The following is a 13,557-nucleotide window of genomic DNA, read 5'->3' on the forward strand; positions in this document are numbered from 1 at the left end:
TAAAAAGCCGGAAGTGGTACTGAGGCTCAAGTGGTAGAGCTCTAGCCTTGAGAAAGTCCAAGGCCAGTGTTCAGGCCCTGAGCTCAAGCCCAGGACTGGCAAAAAAAAAAAAAAAAAAAAAAAAAAAAACCTTTAAAAAAAAAAATGACGGGCAACCTAGCCTACACAATGACAATTGTTTCAGAAGAACAAAAGAACCTCTATCCCCAACTTCACAGCTGCCTTCCTGAGAGTCCCCTGGGCCTCCAGTCCTCCCCTGCCTCTCTGCTCCAGGAATGGGCCAGACTCTCTCCAGAACTATTTTTTTTATTCTTGTTTTCAGTAAAGAGAAAAGCCTGGGTGGGAAGCAATGAGTGCCATAGTGTTATAAGGCTTGAGAGTGCTGAGAAGACACTAGAGGCCGATTATCTTGGATCCTCCTACTACAGAGGAGGAGGCAGGCAGAGAGGTGGGCAGCCAGGTCGGGGTCACGCTGGGCCTGGTGATCAGAGTTTGGAGAAGGTGACGCCCTTCAGGTCCTTCTTCTCCATGGCCGCCTGCACGGACTTCACGATGTCCTGGGTCTGCAGCATGCTCATGTTCCAGGAGGCCTGCGGAGGGGGCGGGGCGACGCGCAGTGAGCACCAATCCGAGGGCCAGATGAGTGGTGGCCAGCCCCGCCCCCAGCCCATTCCGGAGCCGCGATTGGCCAGGCAAGGTTGCAGTGGAGCCGTGGATGACGGAGGGCCTGCGCGACTGGGAGGGCCCTGATTGGTGGAGGCAGCGCCAGGAGCGGGAAGGACAGTGAGTGGCAGGGAGCGGGAAGCGAGGCGATTGGCTGAAGCAGAAGCTCACCACGTAGTCCAGCGCCTGGTCCACGGGGTGATCCCGCGAGTAGAGCAGGTTGACCTTGGTGGACTGCACGGCCACCGGGCTCTTGCTCGACACCTCGGCGGCCAGCTCGAAGGCGGCGGCCAGCATGGCCTCCTTGTCCGCGAACACGCGGCTGCCCGAGGGGCCCAGAGGAACGGGAAGGGCAGGTGAGACTCTCCGCCAGCGCGGACCCCTCGACCTCCCCCACCGGAGGTGACAGTCCCCTCCCTCCTCTGCCCAGGGAGCCGCCTTTGGCCTCAGATGGGACGAGAGGGGCTCCGGGAGCCCCCACCCACCGCACCCCAATGGCGTGGCCGCCCATCCCCAGGCCTGGCCCTGCCCTCCTTGTCCTCAGCCTCCGCCCCCAGCCCCATTCTTCGTGCTCGCCTTCTCTCAGCCCCCACTACCTGACCAGTCCACTGCTCAGGGCCTCGTCCGCCATCATCTTGCGGGCAGTGAAGGCCAGCTCGTTGACCAGGCTTGAGGACAGAGAGAGGGCACATCAGGACACCCTGTGGCCGGGATGGGGGAGGCCCCGCTGCCCTCCCCACTGCCCCCCTCTCTCTCACCTCTGGTTTCCAATGACCTTGGGCAGCCGCTGCAGCGTCCCCACATCTGCGGCCAGGCCTATGTCCACCTCCTGGAGTGCAGTGGGGCTGTCATTGTTTGCCTTCCAGCAAGCACTGCGCCCCACTCAAGCTCAAGGCCAGGACTTGGTGCCATTCTGCAGAGCTGTCAGTGTGTGGGGGGCACATGCTGCTTCTGCACCCTCCAAACACCTCCCACTCCCCTAAACTGCTGGCCCAGCCAGTTCCTGAAGCCTCCTCTCCCTGGGATACCTTCTGGTTCTTTTTGGTTTTTGTCAGTCCTGGGCTTGAACGCAGGGTCTAGGCACTGTCCTTGAACGTTCTCAAGGCTAGCAATCTACCACTTGAGCCACAGGACCACTTCCAGCCTTTTCTATATGTGTGGTACCAAGGAATCGAACCCATGTCTTTGGGCATGCCAGGTAAGCACCCTAGGCCACCTCCTGCCCTCCTCCCCACCCAGCTGTTTTCGCAAGGCTAGCATTCTACCACTTTGATCCACACACCACTGCTGCTTTTATGATTGTTAATTGGAGACAAAAGACTCATGGACTTCTCTGCTCAGGCTGGTTTCCAACTGTGATCCTCATATTTCAACCTTCTGAGTAGCTAGGAGGTCCGGCATGAGTCACCAGTGTCCGGCCACCTCCTAGTTCGTTCGTTCGTTCTTTCTTCCTTTCTTTCTTTCCTTCCTTCCTTCTTTCCTTCTTTCTTTCTTTTCCTTCCTTCCTTCCTTCCTTCCTTCCTTCCTTCCTTCCTTCCCTCCTTCCTTCCTTCTCTCTCTCTTTCTCTTTCCTTCTTTCTTTTTTTGCCAGTTCTGAGACTTGAACTCAGGGCCCGAGGGTTGTCCTTGGACTTTCTCAAGGCTCTGCCACTTGAGCCACATCACCACCTCTGGCTTTTTCTATGTATATGGTACCAAGGAATCGAACCTAGGTCTTCATGCATGCACTCTACCACCAGGCCAGATTCCCTGCCCCCTCCTAGTTCTTTACAGTGGGTTCTTCATGGTGACCTCACCTCTCAGGGGGTGTCCATTTCTGGTCCCTTTCCTCCTCTCTCTTCCTCCTTCCAGATTCCACCCTCACCTGGCTGCATCCTGTCTCTCTGGATCTCCAGCATGGCCTGACAGTCCCCCTGGCCAAGTCACCTGCCCCCATCACTCCTCACCTCCCTGGATGCCTGCAGGAGATTTTCCCATGGCAGCCTCACCCCTCTTCCTATGGTGCTGGGGACACGACCAGCTTCCTCCATGTGCCAGGTAAATGCTATACTGCTAAGCCAGATGCCCAGCTCTGATTTGGGGAGGCAGGGCCCCGCCTCAAGGCCCAGATTAGCACCAGTCCTTCTGTCCCCACCTCCCAAGAGCTGGGATGACAGGTGTGAGCCACCCTGCCTGTCTCCTGAGCCTCATTTGTAAGGATCACTGCTGACTCCTCTGCCAAGAAGCCTTCAGGTTGCTCCCTGGCCCTCGCTGCCAGGTGTGCCACTCTCTAGCACTGTGGGGGTTCAGGAAGGCAGGAGCTCAGGGTGACTCACCTTGACCTGGAAGAAAGCATCCTGGGCACAGTAGCGGATGTCACAGGCAGTGATGAGGTCCACACCTGGAAGGAAGAGGCCAGGGCCAATGCAGAGGGAGAGAGCCCGGCCCTCCTCCCAGTCACGGCTGTGTGCCTGCAGGGAGGGACCCAGGCTCAGCAGCAGAGAGCTGAGTGGAGGCCCTGGCTGAGGGAGGGGAGGCCTCAGCTCCCACCCACCCCCGTGGTGGGGGGGGAGGCACACTCACCTCCACCAATGCACCCCCCGTGGATGGCGGCGATCACAGGTTTGGGGCACTAGAAGGGAAGGCAGGGCTGGGATCAGGGCTGAGGACAGTGGGCAGAAGAGCTGCCCCCCTCCTGTCCACAGTCACCTTTTCTCCCCCAGCTCTCTCTCTCCCCTTCCTTTTCCCCCCTCCAATTCTGGGGCTTGAACTCCGGGCCTGGACCTTACCCATAAGCTCTTTTTGCTCTAGGCCAGTGCTCTACACTTGAGCCACAGGGCCACTTCAGCTTTTTCTGTGTATGTGGTACTGAGGAACCACACAGAGGGCGTCATGCAGGCTAGGCCAGCCCTCTACCAGGAAGCCACCTTCCCAGACCCCAGAGTCACCTTCTCGATGACGGTGAAGGTGTTCTGGTAGCGCCTGATGAGGTCTCGGAGGTACCAGCTGATGCGGGCCGCATCATCCCCCTCCGGCTGCAGCAGCTCTGAAGCCATGTCCATGAGGTCGATTCCTGCATGGGGGGGGGGTTGTTCACCCAGCCTCCTAGCGTGCCATCACCAAGCCAGGACTCAGATTCAGGGAAAAATGCTTCTATGGTCACTGGCCATGGCAAGTCGTTCCCTAGATTGGAGTCCAGAATGGAGTGAACTTGTTCCTCCAACTTCCTTTTACTTTGGCCAGTCCTGGGCCTTGAACTCAGGGCCTGAGCACTGTCCTTGGGCTTTCTCAAGGCCACTGGCTCTACCACTTGTGTCACAGCACCACTTCTGGCTTTTTCTATGTATGTGGCACCAAGGAATCAAACCCAGGGCTTCGTGCATGCTGGGCAAGCACTCCACCACTAGACCACACTCCCTTCAGGCCGTCTTTGAGTGTGATCCTCTCCCTCAGATCTGAGTCTCCTGCATAGATAGGATTCCATGTGTGAGCCACAGGTGCCCAGCTGCATTGCTTTTCTTTCATGCTGGTTGTTTTTCAGCCCTGGGGCTTGAACTCTGGGTCTGGGCACTGATCCCGAGCTCTTCAGCTAAAGGCTCTACCACATTGCGCCACAGCATTACTTGTTTTCCTGGTGGCTAACTGGAGATAAGAGTCTCCTGGATTTTCCTGTCTCAGGTGGTTTGGAGGCACCATCTTCAGATCTCAGCCTCCTGAGAATCTGTCATTACAGCTGTGAGCCACTGGCACCAGCCTTTGTTGTGTTTTAGAAATAGGGTTCACTAGGTAGCCTTGGCTGGCCTGGAACTCCTGACTCTCCACCTCTGGCTCCTGGGTGCTCAGATTCAAGGCCTGGGCCACTCTGCATGACTGTCCCAGCTTGGAGTATGGTTCAGTGGTGGAAAACCTGTCTGGGATAGGCAAGGGGGACCCTGAGTTCTAAGCCTGCCACTGTCTGTTCCTATCTGATGACCACCATAGGTTCTGGCTCCATGCCACCCCAGGCTAGAAAGCTGAGCCAGAACAGAGGCCTCTGAGTTTAAGCCCATGACCAGCGCGCGCGCACACACACACACAGAGACTAAACAGTGTGACACAGGTCTCTAATCCCAGCACTCGGGGAGGGGGCGGCAGGAGGGTCGGGAGTTGGAGGCCAGCCTAGGGTACCTCTTGAGACTCCATCTCAACTACACAGAAGAGCATGGCGTATGCCTGTATGTGGGCGTCAGCAGGGGAGGATTGTCCTGTCTAATGTCCTCAGTGAGAGACCCAAAGGAGAGGCAGGGGCATAGACATATCTGGACTGAGGTGAGTAGATGACAGAACAGCCGGTGCAGAGGCCCAGTGGTCGGGTTGGAATGGCCCTGATCTGGGTGTGGGATCTCAAGATGGCCTGCAGGGCTGGAGATGAAGGCCGGGGTAAGGAGCAGAATGGATTTTCCTGCCTCTTCCTCCTGAATAACTGGGATTATAGTTGTGTGCTACTGTGCCCAATTCATGTTGTTCTTTTATCTGTAATTTCATCTCTTCATGTGGTCACTGGAGAAGCTGCCGTCTTCTGTCTTTCTCAGGCTCTTGCTATGGAATACAAGTCTGAAGGGCGCTGACAGTAAGGGATAGAGCCTAGAAATGGAGGCCACAGGGTTTTCAGGAGGATTGTTTCTCTATTTGTGTGTATCAGTGATCGGGCTTGAACTCAGGGCCTGGGAACTGTTTCTGAGGTTTGTCATTCAAGACTAGCACACCACTAGTTTGAGCCACAACACACAATACCACTTCTTCTCCCCCGCCTTTTTTTTGTAACTTAGTGGAGATAAGAGTCTTATGTCTTAGAAGCTGGGCAAGGTGGCTCACACCTGGAAATCCTAGCTACTCAGGAGGCTGAGGAGTGAGAATGGAGGTTCTGTAGTGCGTGGGTACTAAAGACATGAGACTTTTATCTCCAATTAACCACTAGGAAATGGGAAGCAGGGCTGGGGCTCCAAGGGTAAGGCAGTCCCTTGAGCTGTAGAGCTCAGGGACAGCTCAGAGTTCAAGGCCCATCACCCCCCCCCAAAAAAAATAGTCTTAAAGCAAGATCCTTACTTCTCAGCCTCCTGAGTAGCTAGGATGACACGCGTGAGCCAACTAAACCCAGCTTGGATTGCTTCTTGTGTCTGTTTTCTGGTACAGGGAGGTTCTGGCATGGCTAGGGCCTCTCTGCTGTTTAATAATTGAAGGAATGAAGGGGGGGAGGTGCAGTAGGAAAACACGGGCCGCAGAAGACAAGGGCACTGCTAGTGCCGTGGTGTTACGTGGGGTGCAGGGAAGGGGTCTCAGTAAGTTTTTGGCAAGGGTGGTTTCAGTCCACAGTCCTCTCCAGTGCCTCTGGAGGAGCTGGCACGATGGGTGTCAGCCAGTGTGCTGGCTGCAAATGGGTATGTGAGAAGGCAGCATACAGTATGTGAAGTGAGAGCACTGAGGGACTTCCCAGAAGAACAAGGCTGACAGTGGAGTCATCACGATGGTGGATGAGCCTCTCTGGAGAGCAGAGGAAAGGGTCACAGACCCCCAGAGGCAGACATGTGCCTGGTGACTATGTGGTAAGCTGTGTGCTATGGTGACACAGTTGGCTGACCCTGCTCTGGACTCTGAAAGGCCAAGGGCATGGCTCAAGGGCTCCTGTCCAGTGTTCTGTCCTCATGTTTCCATCTGACCTCTGGGGAGGGGATGGTGGGGATGACCTGTGTCCCCCAGTGTGAGGCCAGCACCTTGCCCGCCCACCACAGCCCCTGGTTTGGATGACTCAAATGAGGCCTAGTAACCAATGAGCAAGAGGCTCAAAGCCTAAGTCAGAGCTGCCTAAAACCCTCAATCAGGAGCACTGCCAAACGGTGGGGACCAGGAGAGCCTGGGGGAGGCGAAGGTACCTGCAGTGAACATTTTTCCTGCACCCGAGACCACCACAGCCCTGCAGTTGGGGTCCCTGGCTATCTTGTTGAAGCATTCCACCATCTCCCTGCAGAGGGACAAGGAGGAAAGGGCTAGCGAGCACAGCAGTGGGACTGCCCTGCCCTCAAGTCCAGCTGAGCCCCAAGGCCACCCAGGCCTGGTGCTCCAGCCCTGCCTCCTCCTGCAGGAAGGCCTCAGGATCTGCAGTCCGCACCTCCAGAAGGCCCTGTTCATGGCATTCCTCTTGTCAGGCCTGTTCAGCTGCACATGGAGGATGTGTGTTCCAGCAGATGTCACCTGCAGGGACTCATAGCTGTGGTCAGAGGCTTCTGAGGGGGCTGGTTTGGAGGCCTCGTGTGCGGAGGAGCTCAGGAGGCGAGGGCTGAGGTGGAAGCCCAGCTGGGTGCGTGCTGCCAGTCCTGGGGAGAGAGGGGAAGAAGAGCCCTGGAGATCCCAGAATGGGGACTCACCTGCAAGAACTTGAGGATGCACGTGTCTCAGGGCACCTGGCCTGGACAACATGAAGTCCTCAGAGCCCAGGGCCTAGTGGGTGTGAGAACCAAGGAAAGAAGCCCTACCCGTTTTTCTTTTGAGACCCCAGAAACAGAAAACCTAGGTAAGGCGATGGGCTTCGCAAAGGGAAAACTCAAGCAAAATACAGAGGCATGTTCTGGGAAAGGTCTGTCAAGCTGTTGCTGGAAAACCAAACAACGAGAGAGTCTGGAATGTGGGCTTGGTACTAGGTCTGCTTCTGTAACTACATGCTTGCTTAAATGGGGAGACTTATGACCAAGGAAAACTGCAGTTCCAGAGTGCAATTATGCTGTCCTAGGAACCTTGGTGACAATGTTGAAAATGAGCTAATATTCTGTTAAGCTCACGGCTGAATCCTGGTTCTGTAAATGGCTTGCTCTTTTGGGGGGTGGGGAGTCAGGGGTGTTGGTGGTAGGTCATGGGGCTTGTACTCTGGGCCTGGGCACTGTCCCTGAGCTCTTCATCTCAAGGCTATGAACGTACCCTGGGCCTGGGCACTGTCCCTGAGCTCTTCATCTCCATTCTATGGCCCTTCCCCTGGGCCTGGGCACTGTCCCTGAGCTCTTCATCTCAAGGCTATGGCCGTACCGTAGGCCTGGGCACTGTCCCCGAGCTCTTCATCTCAAGGCTATGGCCGTACCCTGGGCCTGGGCACTGTCCCTGAGCTCTTCATCTCAAGGCTATGGCCGTACTCTGGGCCTGGGCACTGTCCCTGAGCTCTTCATCTCAAGGCTATGGCCGTACCCTGGGCCTGGGCACTGTCCCTGAGCTCTTCATCTCAAGGCTATGGCCGTACCCTGGGCCTGGGCACTGTCCCTGAGCTCTTCATCTCAAGGCTATGGCCGTACTCTGGGCCTGGGCACTGTCCCTGAGCTCTTCATCAAGGCTGCCGCCCTAGCCCGGAGGCCTCAGCCCCACTTCTCCTTTCCTCGAGGTTAACTGGAGGCTCACGTTGTTTAGTCCCAGTGCCCAGGCTGGATTCGATCCTCGGTCCTCGGATCTCAGCCTCCTGGGCAGCCCGCGCCCGGCTGTGAACTCGCGTGTGCCCTGCTCGAGCCTCCGTGCGGCGCGGGCCGCGCTCGTGGGAGCCGCGGAGCCTCGGGCTGCGTCGTCGCGCGTGGCGGAGGCCTGGGGCGGGCCGGGGGCCTCCGGGGGCTCCGGGCTCCGGGCTCGAGGACCGCGGGGCCCCGGTCCCTGGACTGCGCCCAGCCCGGGGACCACGAGCTGCCCGGGACCCAGACTGCACTGACGCAGCCTAAAGGCCGGGGCCCCTGCCGACCCCGAATGGCGGCTTCTCCTCGGCGGAGCCCAGACGACACGGGGTGACTTACGCCTCCGCAACAGGCCGGGGAGCGCGCGCGAAGCCGCCATGGCCGCCGCCTCCAGGACCGTCCCCGCCCGTCGGGCAGCGGCGGAAGTCGAGGGGCGGGACAACCGTCCGCCATGTTGGGCGCGGGCACGGGAGCCGCGGCCCCGCCCGCCGTGACGCCGGCGCCCGCCATCTTGACTGAGGGCAGCCGGAAGTGGCGCGGGGAGCCGGGCGGCGCGCGGGGAAGGGCGCTGAGGGCGGACGGAGCCCCTTTGGCCCAGTGGGCCCCGGGCCCGGGCCGGTCGGCAGCTCGCAGCGCCAGCGCCCAGCGCGGCGTGGAGTTCAGTGACGGCGGGCGGAGGGCGCCCAGCCGCGGGACGTGAAGGCCGCGGAGTTCAGCCAGAACCAGCAGGGAGCAGGGACGCGCAGCGCTGCCAGGAGGCGCTGCTGGCCAGCCTCAGGACTGTGGAACCCCCCACAGCACCCCAAGTCGACGCTGTCACCTGTGTCTGGCCGAGGAAACCGACCCCGGGAAGGCCGGGCTTGGCTTGGGTTAGGCCTCGGTTCTCCACATCAGTACCCGATGTAGACGCCGGACTCCATGGAGGCCCAGAAGGAAACCCAAGCTCCAAAGGAGTCTGGTAGATAGCAGGTGACCTCCGCTCACATTCACCCCCCAGTATTTTCCCTGGTGCACCGAGCCTGTCCGTGTCACGTGACTCTGGTACACCTGCAGAGCAAAATACCACATGCAGGAGTTCAGGCATGCAGCCCGGTGCCGTGGTGTGACCTGTTCTGCCTGGATCCTCCTTGAGGATGTGGGGCTTAGCAGCAGAAAACTTGGCTTAGGCCTCTGCACTGAGGAGTTAGTGCACACCTCGCAGTAGTCGTTGCAGTAGGAGAGAAGAAATTCAGTCTCAGGTTGAGTAAATCTTGGCACACCCAACCAATGATACTGGGTTTGGGGGACAGAGTTAAGGCAGCCCACAGAAGACGGCAAGAGGCAGAACGTAGAGCCACAGATGGGCACTGTGGCACATGCCTGTAATCCTAGCTAATCAGAAGGCTGAGCTCTGAGGATCATGGTTCAAAGCCAGCCTAGGCAGGAAAGTTCATGAGACTCATTTCTCATTAAGCACCAGAAAACCGGAAGTAGAACTGTGGCTCAGTGTGGTATAGTGCTAGTCTTGAGCAAAAGAACTCAGGGACAGTGCCCAGGTCCACAGTTCAAACCCCACAACGGGCACACACACACACATACAAAAGGTAGAAGAAGCAGGGTCCATTTTGGAGTATCTGTTGAATTTTTTTAGTGTTGTTTGCTTTATCAGTTGTGGGGCTTGAACTTGGGACCTGGAAATTGTCCCTGAGATTCTTTTGTGTGTGTGTGTGTGTGTGTGTGCGCCAATCTTGGACCTTGAACTCAGGGTCTGAGTACTGTCCCTAAGCAAATTTTGCTCAGGACTAGCAATACTATTTTAGCTACAGCATCACTTAGTTTTTTTCTGTGATTAATTGGAGATAAGAGCCTCATGGACTTGCCCAGATTGGCTTTGAACCATGATTCTCAGAGCTCATCCTCCTGCATAGCAAGGATTACTGGTGTGAGCCACCAGGGCCTGGCTCTTTTTTCTTTTCTCTCTCTTTCTCTCTCTCTCTGTCTGTCTCTGTCAATCTGTCTCTCTCTGTGTGTGTGTCTCTGTCTCTGTCTCTCTGTCTCTCTCTCTCTTTTTATGGGGCCTCCAAATCCTGGCCTACAGACGTCCTTCTGTGTAGCCTCCTGAGCAGCTACAGATGTCTTATACATTTAACCTATCACCACTTACTTTTCTAGGCACTGTTCCTGGGCATTTTCACTCAAGGCTGACATCCTAACATTTAAGCCGGAGCTCTACTTCCAGCTCTTTGGTAGTTCATTGGAGATGAGAGTCTCAGATTTTCCAGGATTAGCATGGAACTGTGATGCTCAGGACCTCAGCCTCCTGACTGGCTAGGATGATAGGCAGAAGACACCCAGCTAGGAGAAGGAATTTAAAGACAAACAGAAGTGGCTTAATTAGGAGCAGGTTTACTGATGCGAAGCGGAGTGAGAACCAATTGATGTGACCCCTCTGGGTGAGAGGTCAGGCATGCTCAGGTGGGGGTGCTGAACTACATACCCCAAGACCTCAAGTTTTATTGGGTCTGTGGACATAGGGGTGGTCAATTGTGGAAAACTAGGTTAATGAGTCTCTCATTTCTGGAGATGACTGGGCTATGTGTCATCAACTTCTCCCACTTATCTAGAGGGCTTGGCCTCGCGTGGTCAGACCAGTGCTGTCCTCTCCCACTGCCAGTGGGGCTGCAGGCCACTGAGATCTTGTTTTTGTCAAAACTTGTTCCATCAGCACATGCATGTTAGATACTCTGTCACTTGAGCCATACACACTCCCTTTTTGGTGGTTATCTAATCACCAAAAAAGCCAGAAGTAGAGCTATGGCTTAAATAGGAGAGAGTCAGGGGTTTTTATTTGTTTGTTTATTTATTTATTTTTGCCAGTCCTGGGCTTGAGCTCAGGGCCTGAGCCTGTCCTTGGGTTTTCTCAAGGCTAGCGCCTCACCACTTGAGCCATAGCACCACTTCTGGCTTTTTCTATGTATGTAGTACCAAGGAATTGAACCTGGGTATTTGTGTATGCTAGGTAAGCACTCTACCACTTGGGGGCCAAACTCCCAGCCCCCAAGAGAGAGCCAGTTTTGACTGAAAAAGCTAAGGGACAGCACCTAGGCTTTCACTTCAAGCACTAGTACTGACACATAAAATTAAAATGCATGTAGCAGGGCACTGGTGGCTCACGTCTGTCATCCTAGCTACTCAGGAGTCTGAGATCTGAGGATTATAGTTCAAAGCCAGCGCAGGCAGGAAAGTCTGTGAGACTCATCTACAATTAGTCACCAGGAAATCAGAAGTAGAGCTGTGGCTCAAGTGTTAGAGTGCTATCCTTGAGTAAAAGAGCTCAGGAACAGTGCCTAGACCCTGAGTTCAAGCCCCTCACAACTGAAAAAAAAAAATGCAGTGGAGAGGGCTAGGAATTTTGCCTAGTGGTAGAGTGCTTACCTAGCATGCATGCAGACCTGGGTTCGATTCCTCAGTACTGCATACGTAGAAAAAAGCCAGAAGTGGTGCTGTGGTGCAAGCGGTAGAGCTCTAGCCTTGAGGAAAAGCCCAACAACAGTGCCCAGGCTCTGGTTTCAGTCCCCGAGACTGGCAAAAGAAAAAATGAGATGGGGAACCTGGCACTGTGTCTTATGCCAGTCAGCCTGGGACTTGTGACTTGTCCTGGAGAACATTAGAAATGTGTTTTTGTTGTTGGTGGTGTGGTGGTGGTTGTGGTTGTCGAGCTGGAATTTTGGGCCTGGGCACTGCTTGAGCCTCTTTGTGCTCAAGGCTAGCACTGTGCCACTTGAGCCACAGCGCCATTTCCAGGTTTTTTTTTTTTTTTTTTGCCAGTCCTGGGCTTGAGCTCAGGGCCTGAGCCCTGTCCTTGGACTTTCTCAAGGCTGGCACTCTACCATTTGAGCCTCAGCACCATTTCCGGCTTTTGTCTATGTATGTGGTACCAAGGAATCAAACCCGGGTCTTCGTGCATGCTAGGCAAGCACTTTAACCACTAGGCCAAACTCCTGGCCCCATTTCCAGGTTTTGAGTGGTTAGAGATAAGAGTCTCATGGGGACTTTTCTGCCTGGGCTCACTTTGAACTACGATCTTCAGATCTCAGCCTCCTGAATAGCTAGGATAACAGGTGTAGAAATGTGTTCTTGTTGGTGAAATTGTACCATGCGCTATGGGGGGAATATCTGAGCTTTTCCCCATCCTTCCCAGCACTGGCATTCTGAAGGATCCGGTGTCCATTACTGCCTCCCCTCCTGCCTCCAGGGCTCTGAGGCCTGCCTTGGGACACCAGGCCTCTGAAGAGTGCTGTCGAGCTCACCTTAAAGGATCCTTACGAAAGGTGAGCTCAGGACATCCATGACAGCTTAGCAGAGCAGGTTATGTATCCGCATTGTACCTGTCTCCTCACTACTCGATCTCAGGTGGCTACATCTCAGCTTGGCATATTTCTGAGCATGCTTTATTTTCGAAGCTGGATTTTGATGCCATGACTCCAGTCAACTAGTCATGTTGAAGTTCAGTTCTGTTTGGCAGGGTTTTTTTTTTTTTATTTTTTATTGTTGTTGTTGTTTTTCCATTCCTGTGGCTTGAACTCAGGGACTAGGCACTGTCCCTGAGTTTCGTTTTTTTCAAGGCCTGGCACTCTCTACCAGTTATGCCGCAGTACCACTTCCAGCTTTTTCTGTTTGTGAGGAATCGAACCCAGGATTTCACGCATGCTATGCATGTGTGCACCACCAGGTCTGGCAGTCTTCTGTATCAATGTGATGCAGGTACAGAGCACCTCCTGCTGACATCACAGAGCAGAGGCAGCAGACAGATCTGTCTCTTCCTCAGGAGAAACCAACCCATTCTGGAAAGTCTTTGGAGAAAATATTGGGCTCACATCCATGAAAGCATCAAAATCTACGAGCCACTTTACTAGAGTGACTGGACAAGTGTGTATTAAATGCCACCAGGGTAGTAGGATCAAGACCAAGGACACCAGCTAGGAACCTGTGAGCAAGAGAAAAAGAAAGGAGCTGGGGGAAGAACTTAGAGAGTTTTTCCTTTTCTTTTTGGTACTGGTGTTAGAGCTTGAACTCAAGGCCTGGATTTGTTCTCCTAGCTTTTTTGTTCAAGGCAAGCACACTGATACTTGAGCCACAGCTCTACTTGTGAATTTTCTTTCCTTTTTTTCTTTTGTTAGAAGAGTTTCCTGAATTTGTCTACCCAGGCTGGCCTTGGAATAGAATCCTCAGGTCTCAGCCTCCTGACTCGCTAGGATTACAGGTGTGAGTCACTGGAAGGGAAGGGTGTTGCCTAGATTTGTTTTATTGACTCAAACATAGTCTCTTTCTGGTGCATCTTGCCAATGGTAGGAAGGTATACGTGGAAACTGGATAAGCAGGCGCGAACTCTCCGGCTCCAGCTCGTGTCAGGTATTCAGGACTGGTGCTCACCCTTTGGGCTGGGACACCTTTGCAGAAATCATGCTAACTGAATGGG

The 13,557-nt window shown here is 54.8% G+C and overlaps 1 protein-coding gene and 1 long non-coding RNA gene across 2 annotated transcripts; one reads left to right on the plus strand and one right to left on the minus strand.

Moving 5' to 3' along the window:
• Positions 1-290: 290 nt before the first annotated feature.
• On the minus strand, positions 291-8,501 carry LOC150043881 (delta(3,5)-Delta(2,4)-dienoyl-CoA isomerase, mitochondrial-like). The gene is made up of 10 exons (XM_090322087.1): positions 8,439-8,501; positions 6,788-6,992; positions 6,552-6,640; positions 3,591-3,715; positions 3,226-3,274; positions 2,979-3,043; positions 1,422-1,492; positions 1,260-1,331; positions 835-985; positions 291-590 (listed from the first exon to the last, which is right to left on the minus strand). The coding sequence occupies exons 1-10, from the start codon at positions 8,476-8,478 to the stop codon at positions 486-488; spliced, it is 972 nt and encodes a 323-aa protein (XP_090178213.1). The 5' UTR covers positions 8,479-8,501; the 3' UTR covers positions 291-485.
• Positions 8,502-8,836: 335 nt separating this feature from the next.
• On the plus strand, positions 8,837-13,345 carry LOC150043882 (uncharacterized). The gene is made up of 3 exons (XR_016533423.1): positions 8,837-9,068; positions 12,280-12,409; positions 13,259-13,345. It is a non-coding gene; the product is annotated as an uncharacterized LOC150043882 (long non-coding RNA).
• Positions 13,346-13,557: the final 212 nt, after the last annotated feature.

This window comes from Megascapheus bottae, chromosome 31 (assembly GCF_031878675.1).
Source record: "Megascapheus bottae isolate mThoBot1 chromosome 31, mThoBot2.hap1, whole genome shotgun sequence".
NCBI classification, from domain to species: domain Eukaryota; kingdom Metazoa; phylum Chordata; class Mammalia; order Rodentia; family Geomyidae; genus Megascapheus; species Megascapheus bottae.

Coding starts and splice junctions, on each gene's coding strand:
- LOC150043881 (XM_090322087.1), bottom strand. CDS start 8,478: ATGGCGGCTTCGCGCGCGCTCCCCGGCCTGTTGCGGAGGC. Junction 6,641..6,787: donor ATGAACAGGGCCTTCTGGAG/GTGCGGACTGCA, acceptor GTCCCTCTGCAG/GGAGATGGTGGAATGCTTCA. Junction 3,044..3,225: donor CGGGGGGTGCATTGGTGGAG/GTGAGTGTGCCT, acceptor TCTTCCTTCCAG/GTGTGGACCTCATCACTGCC.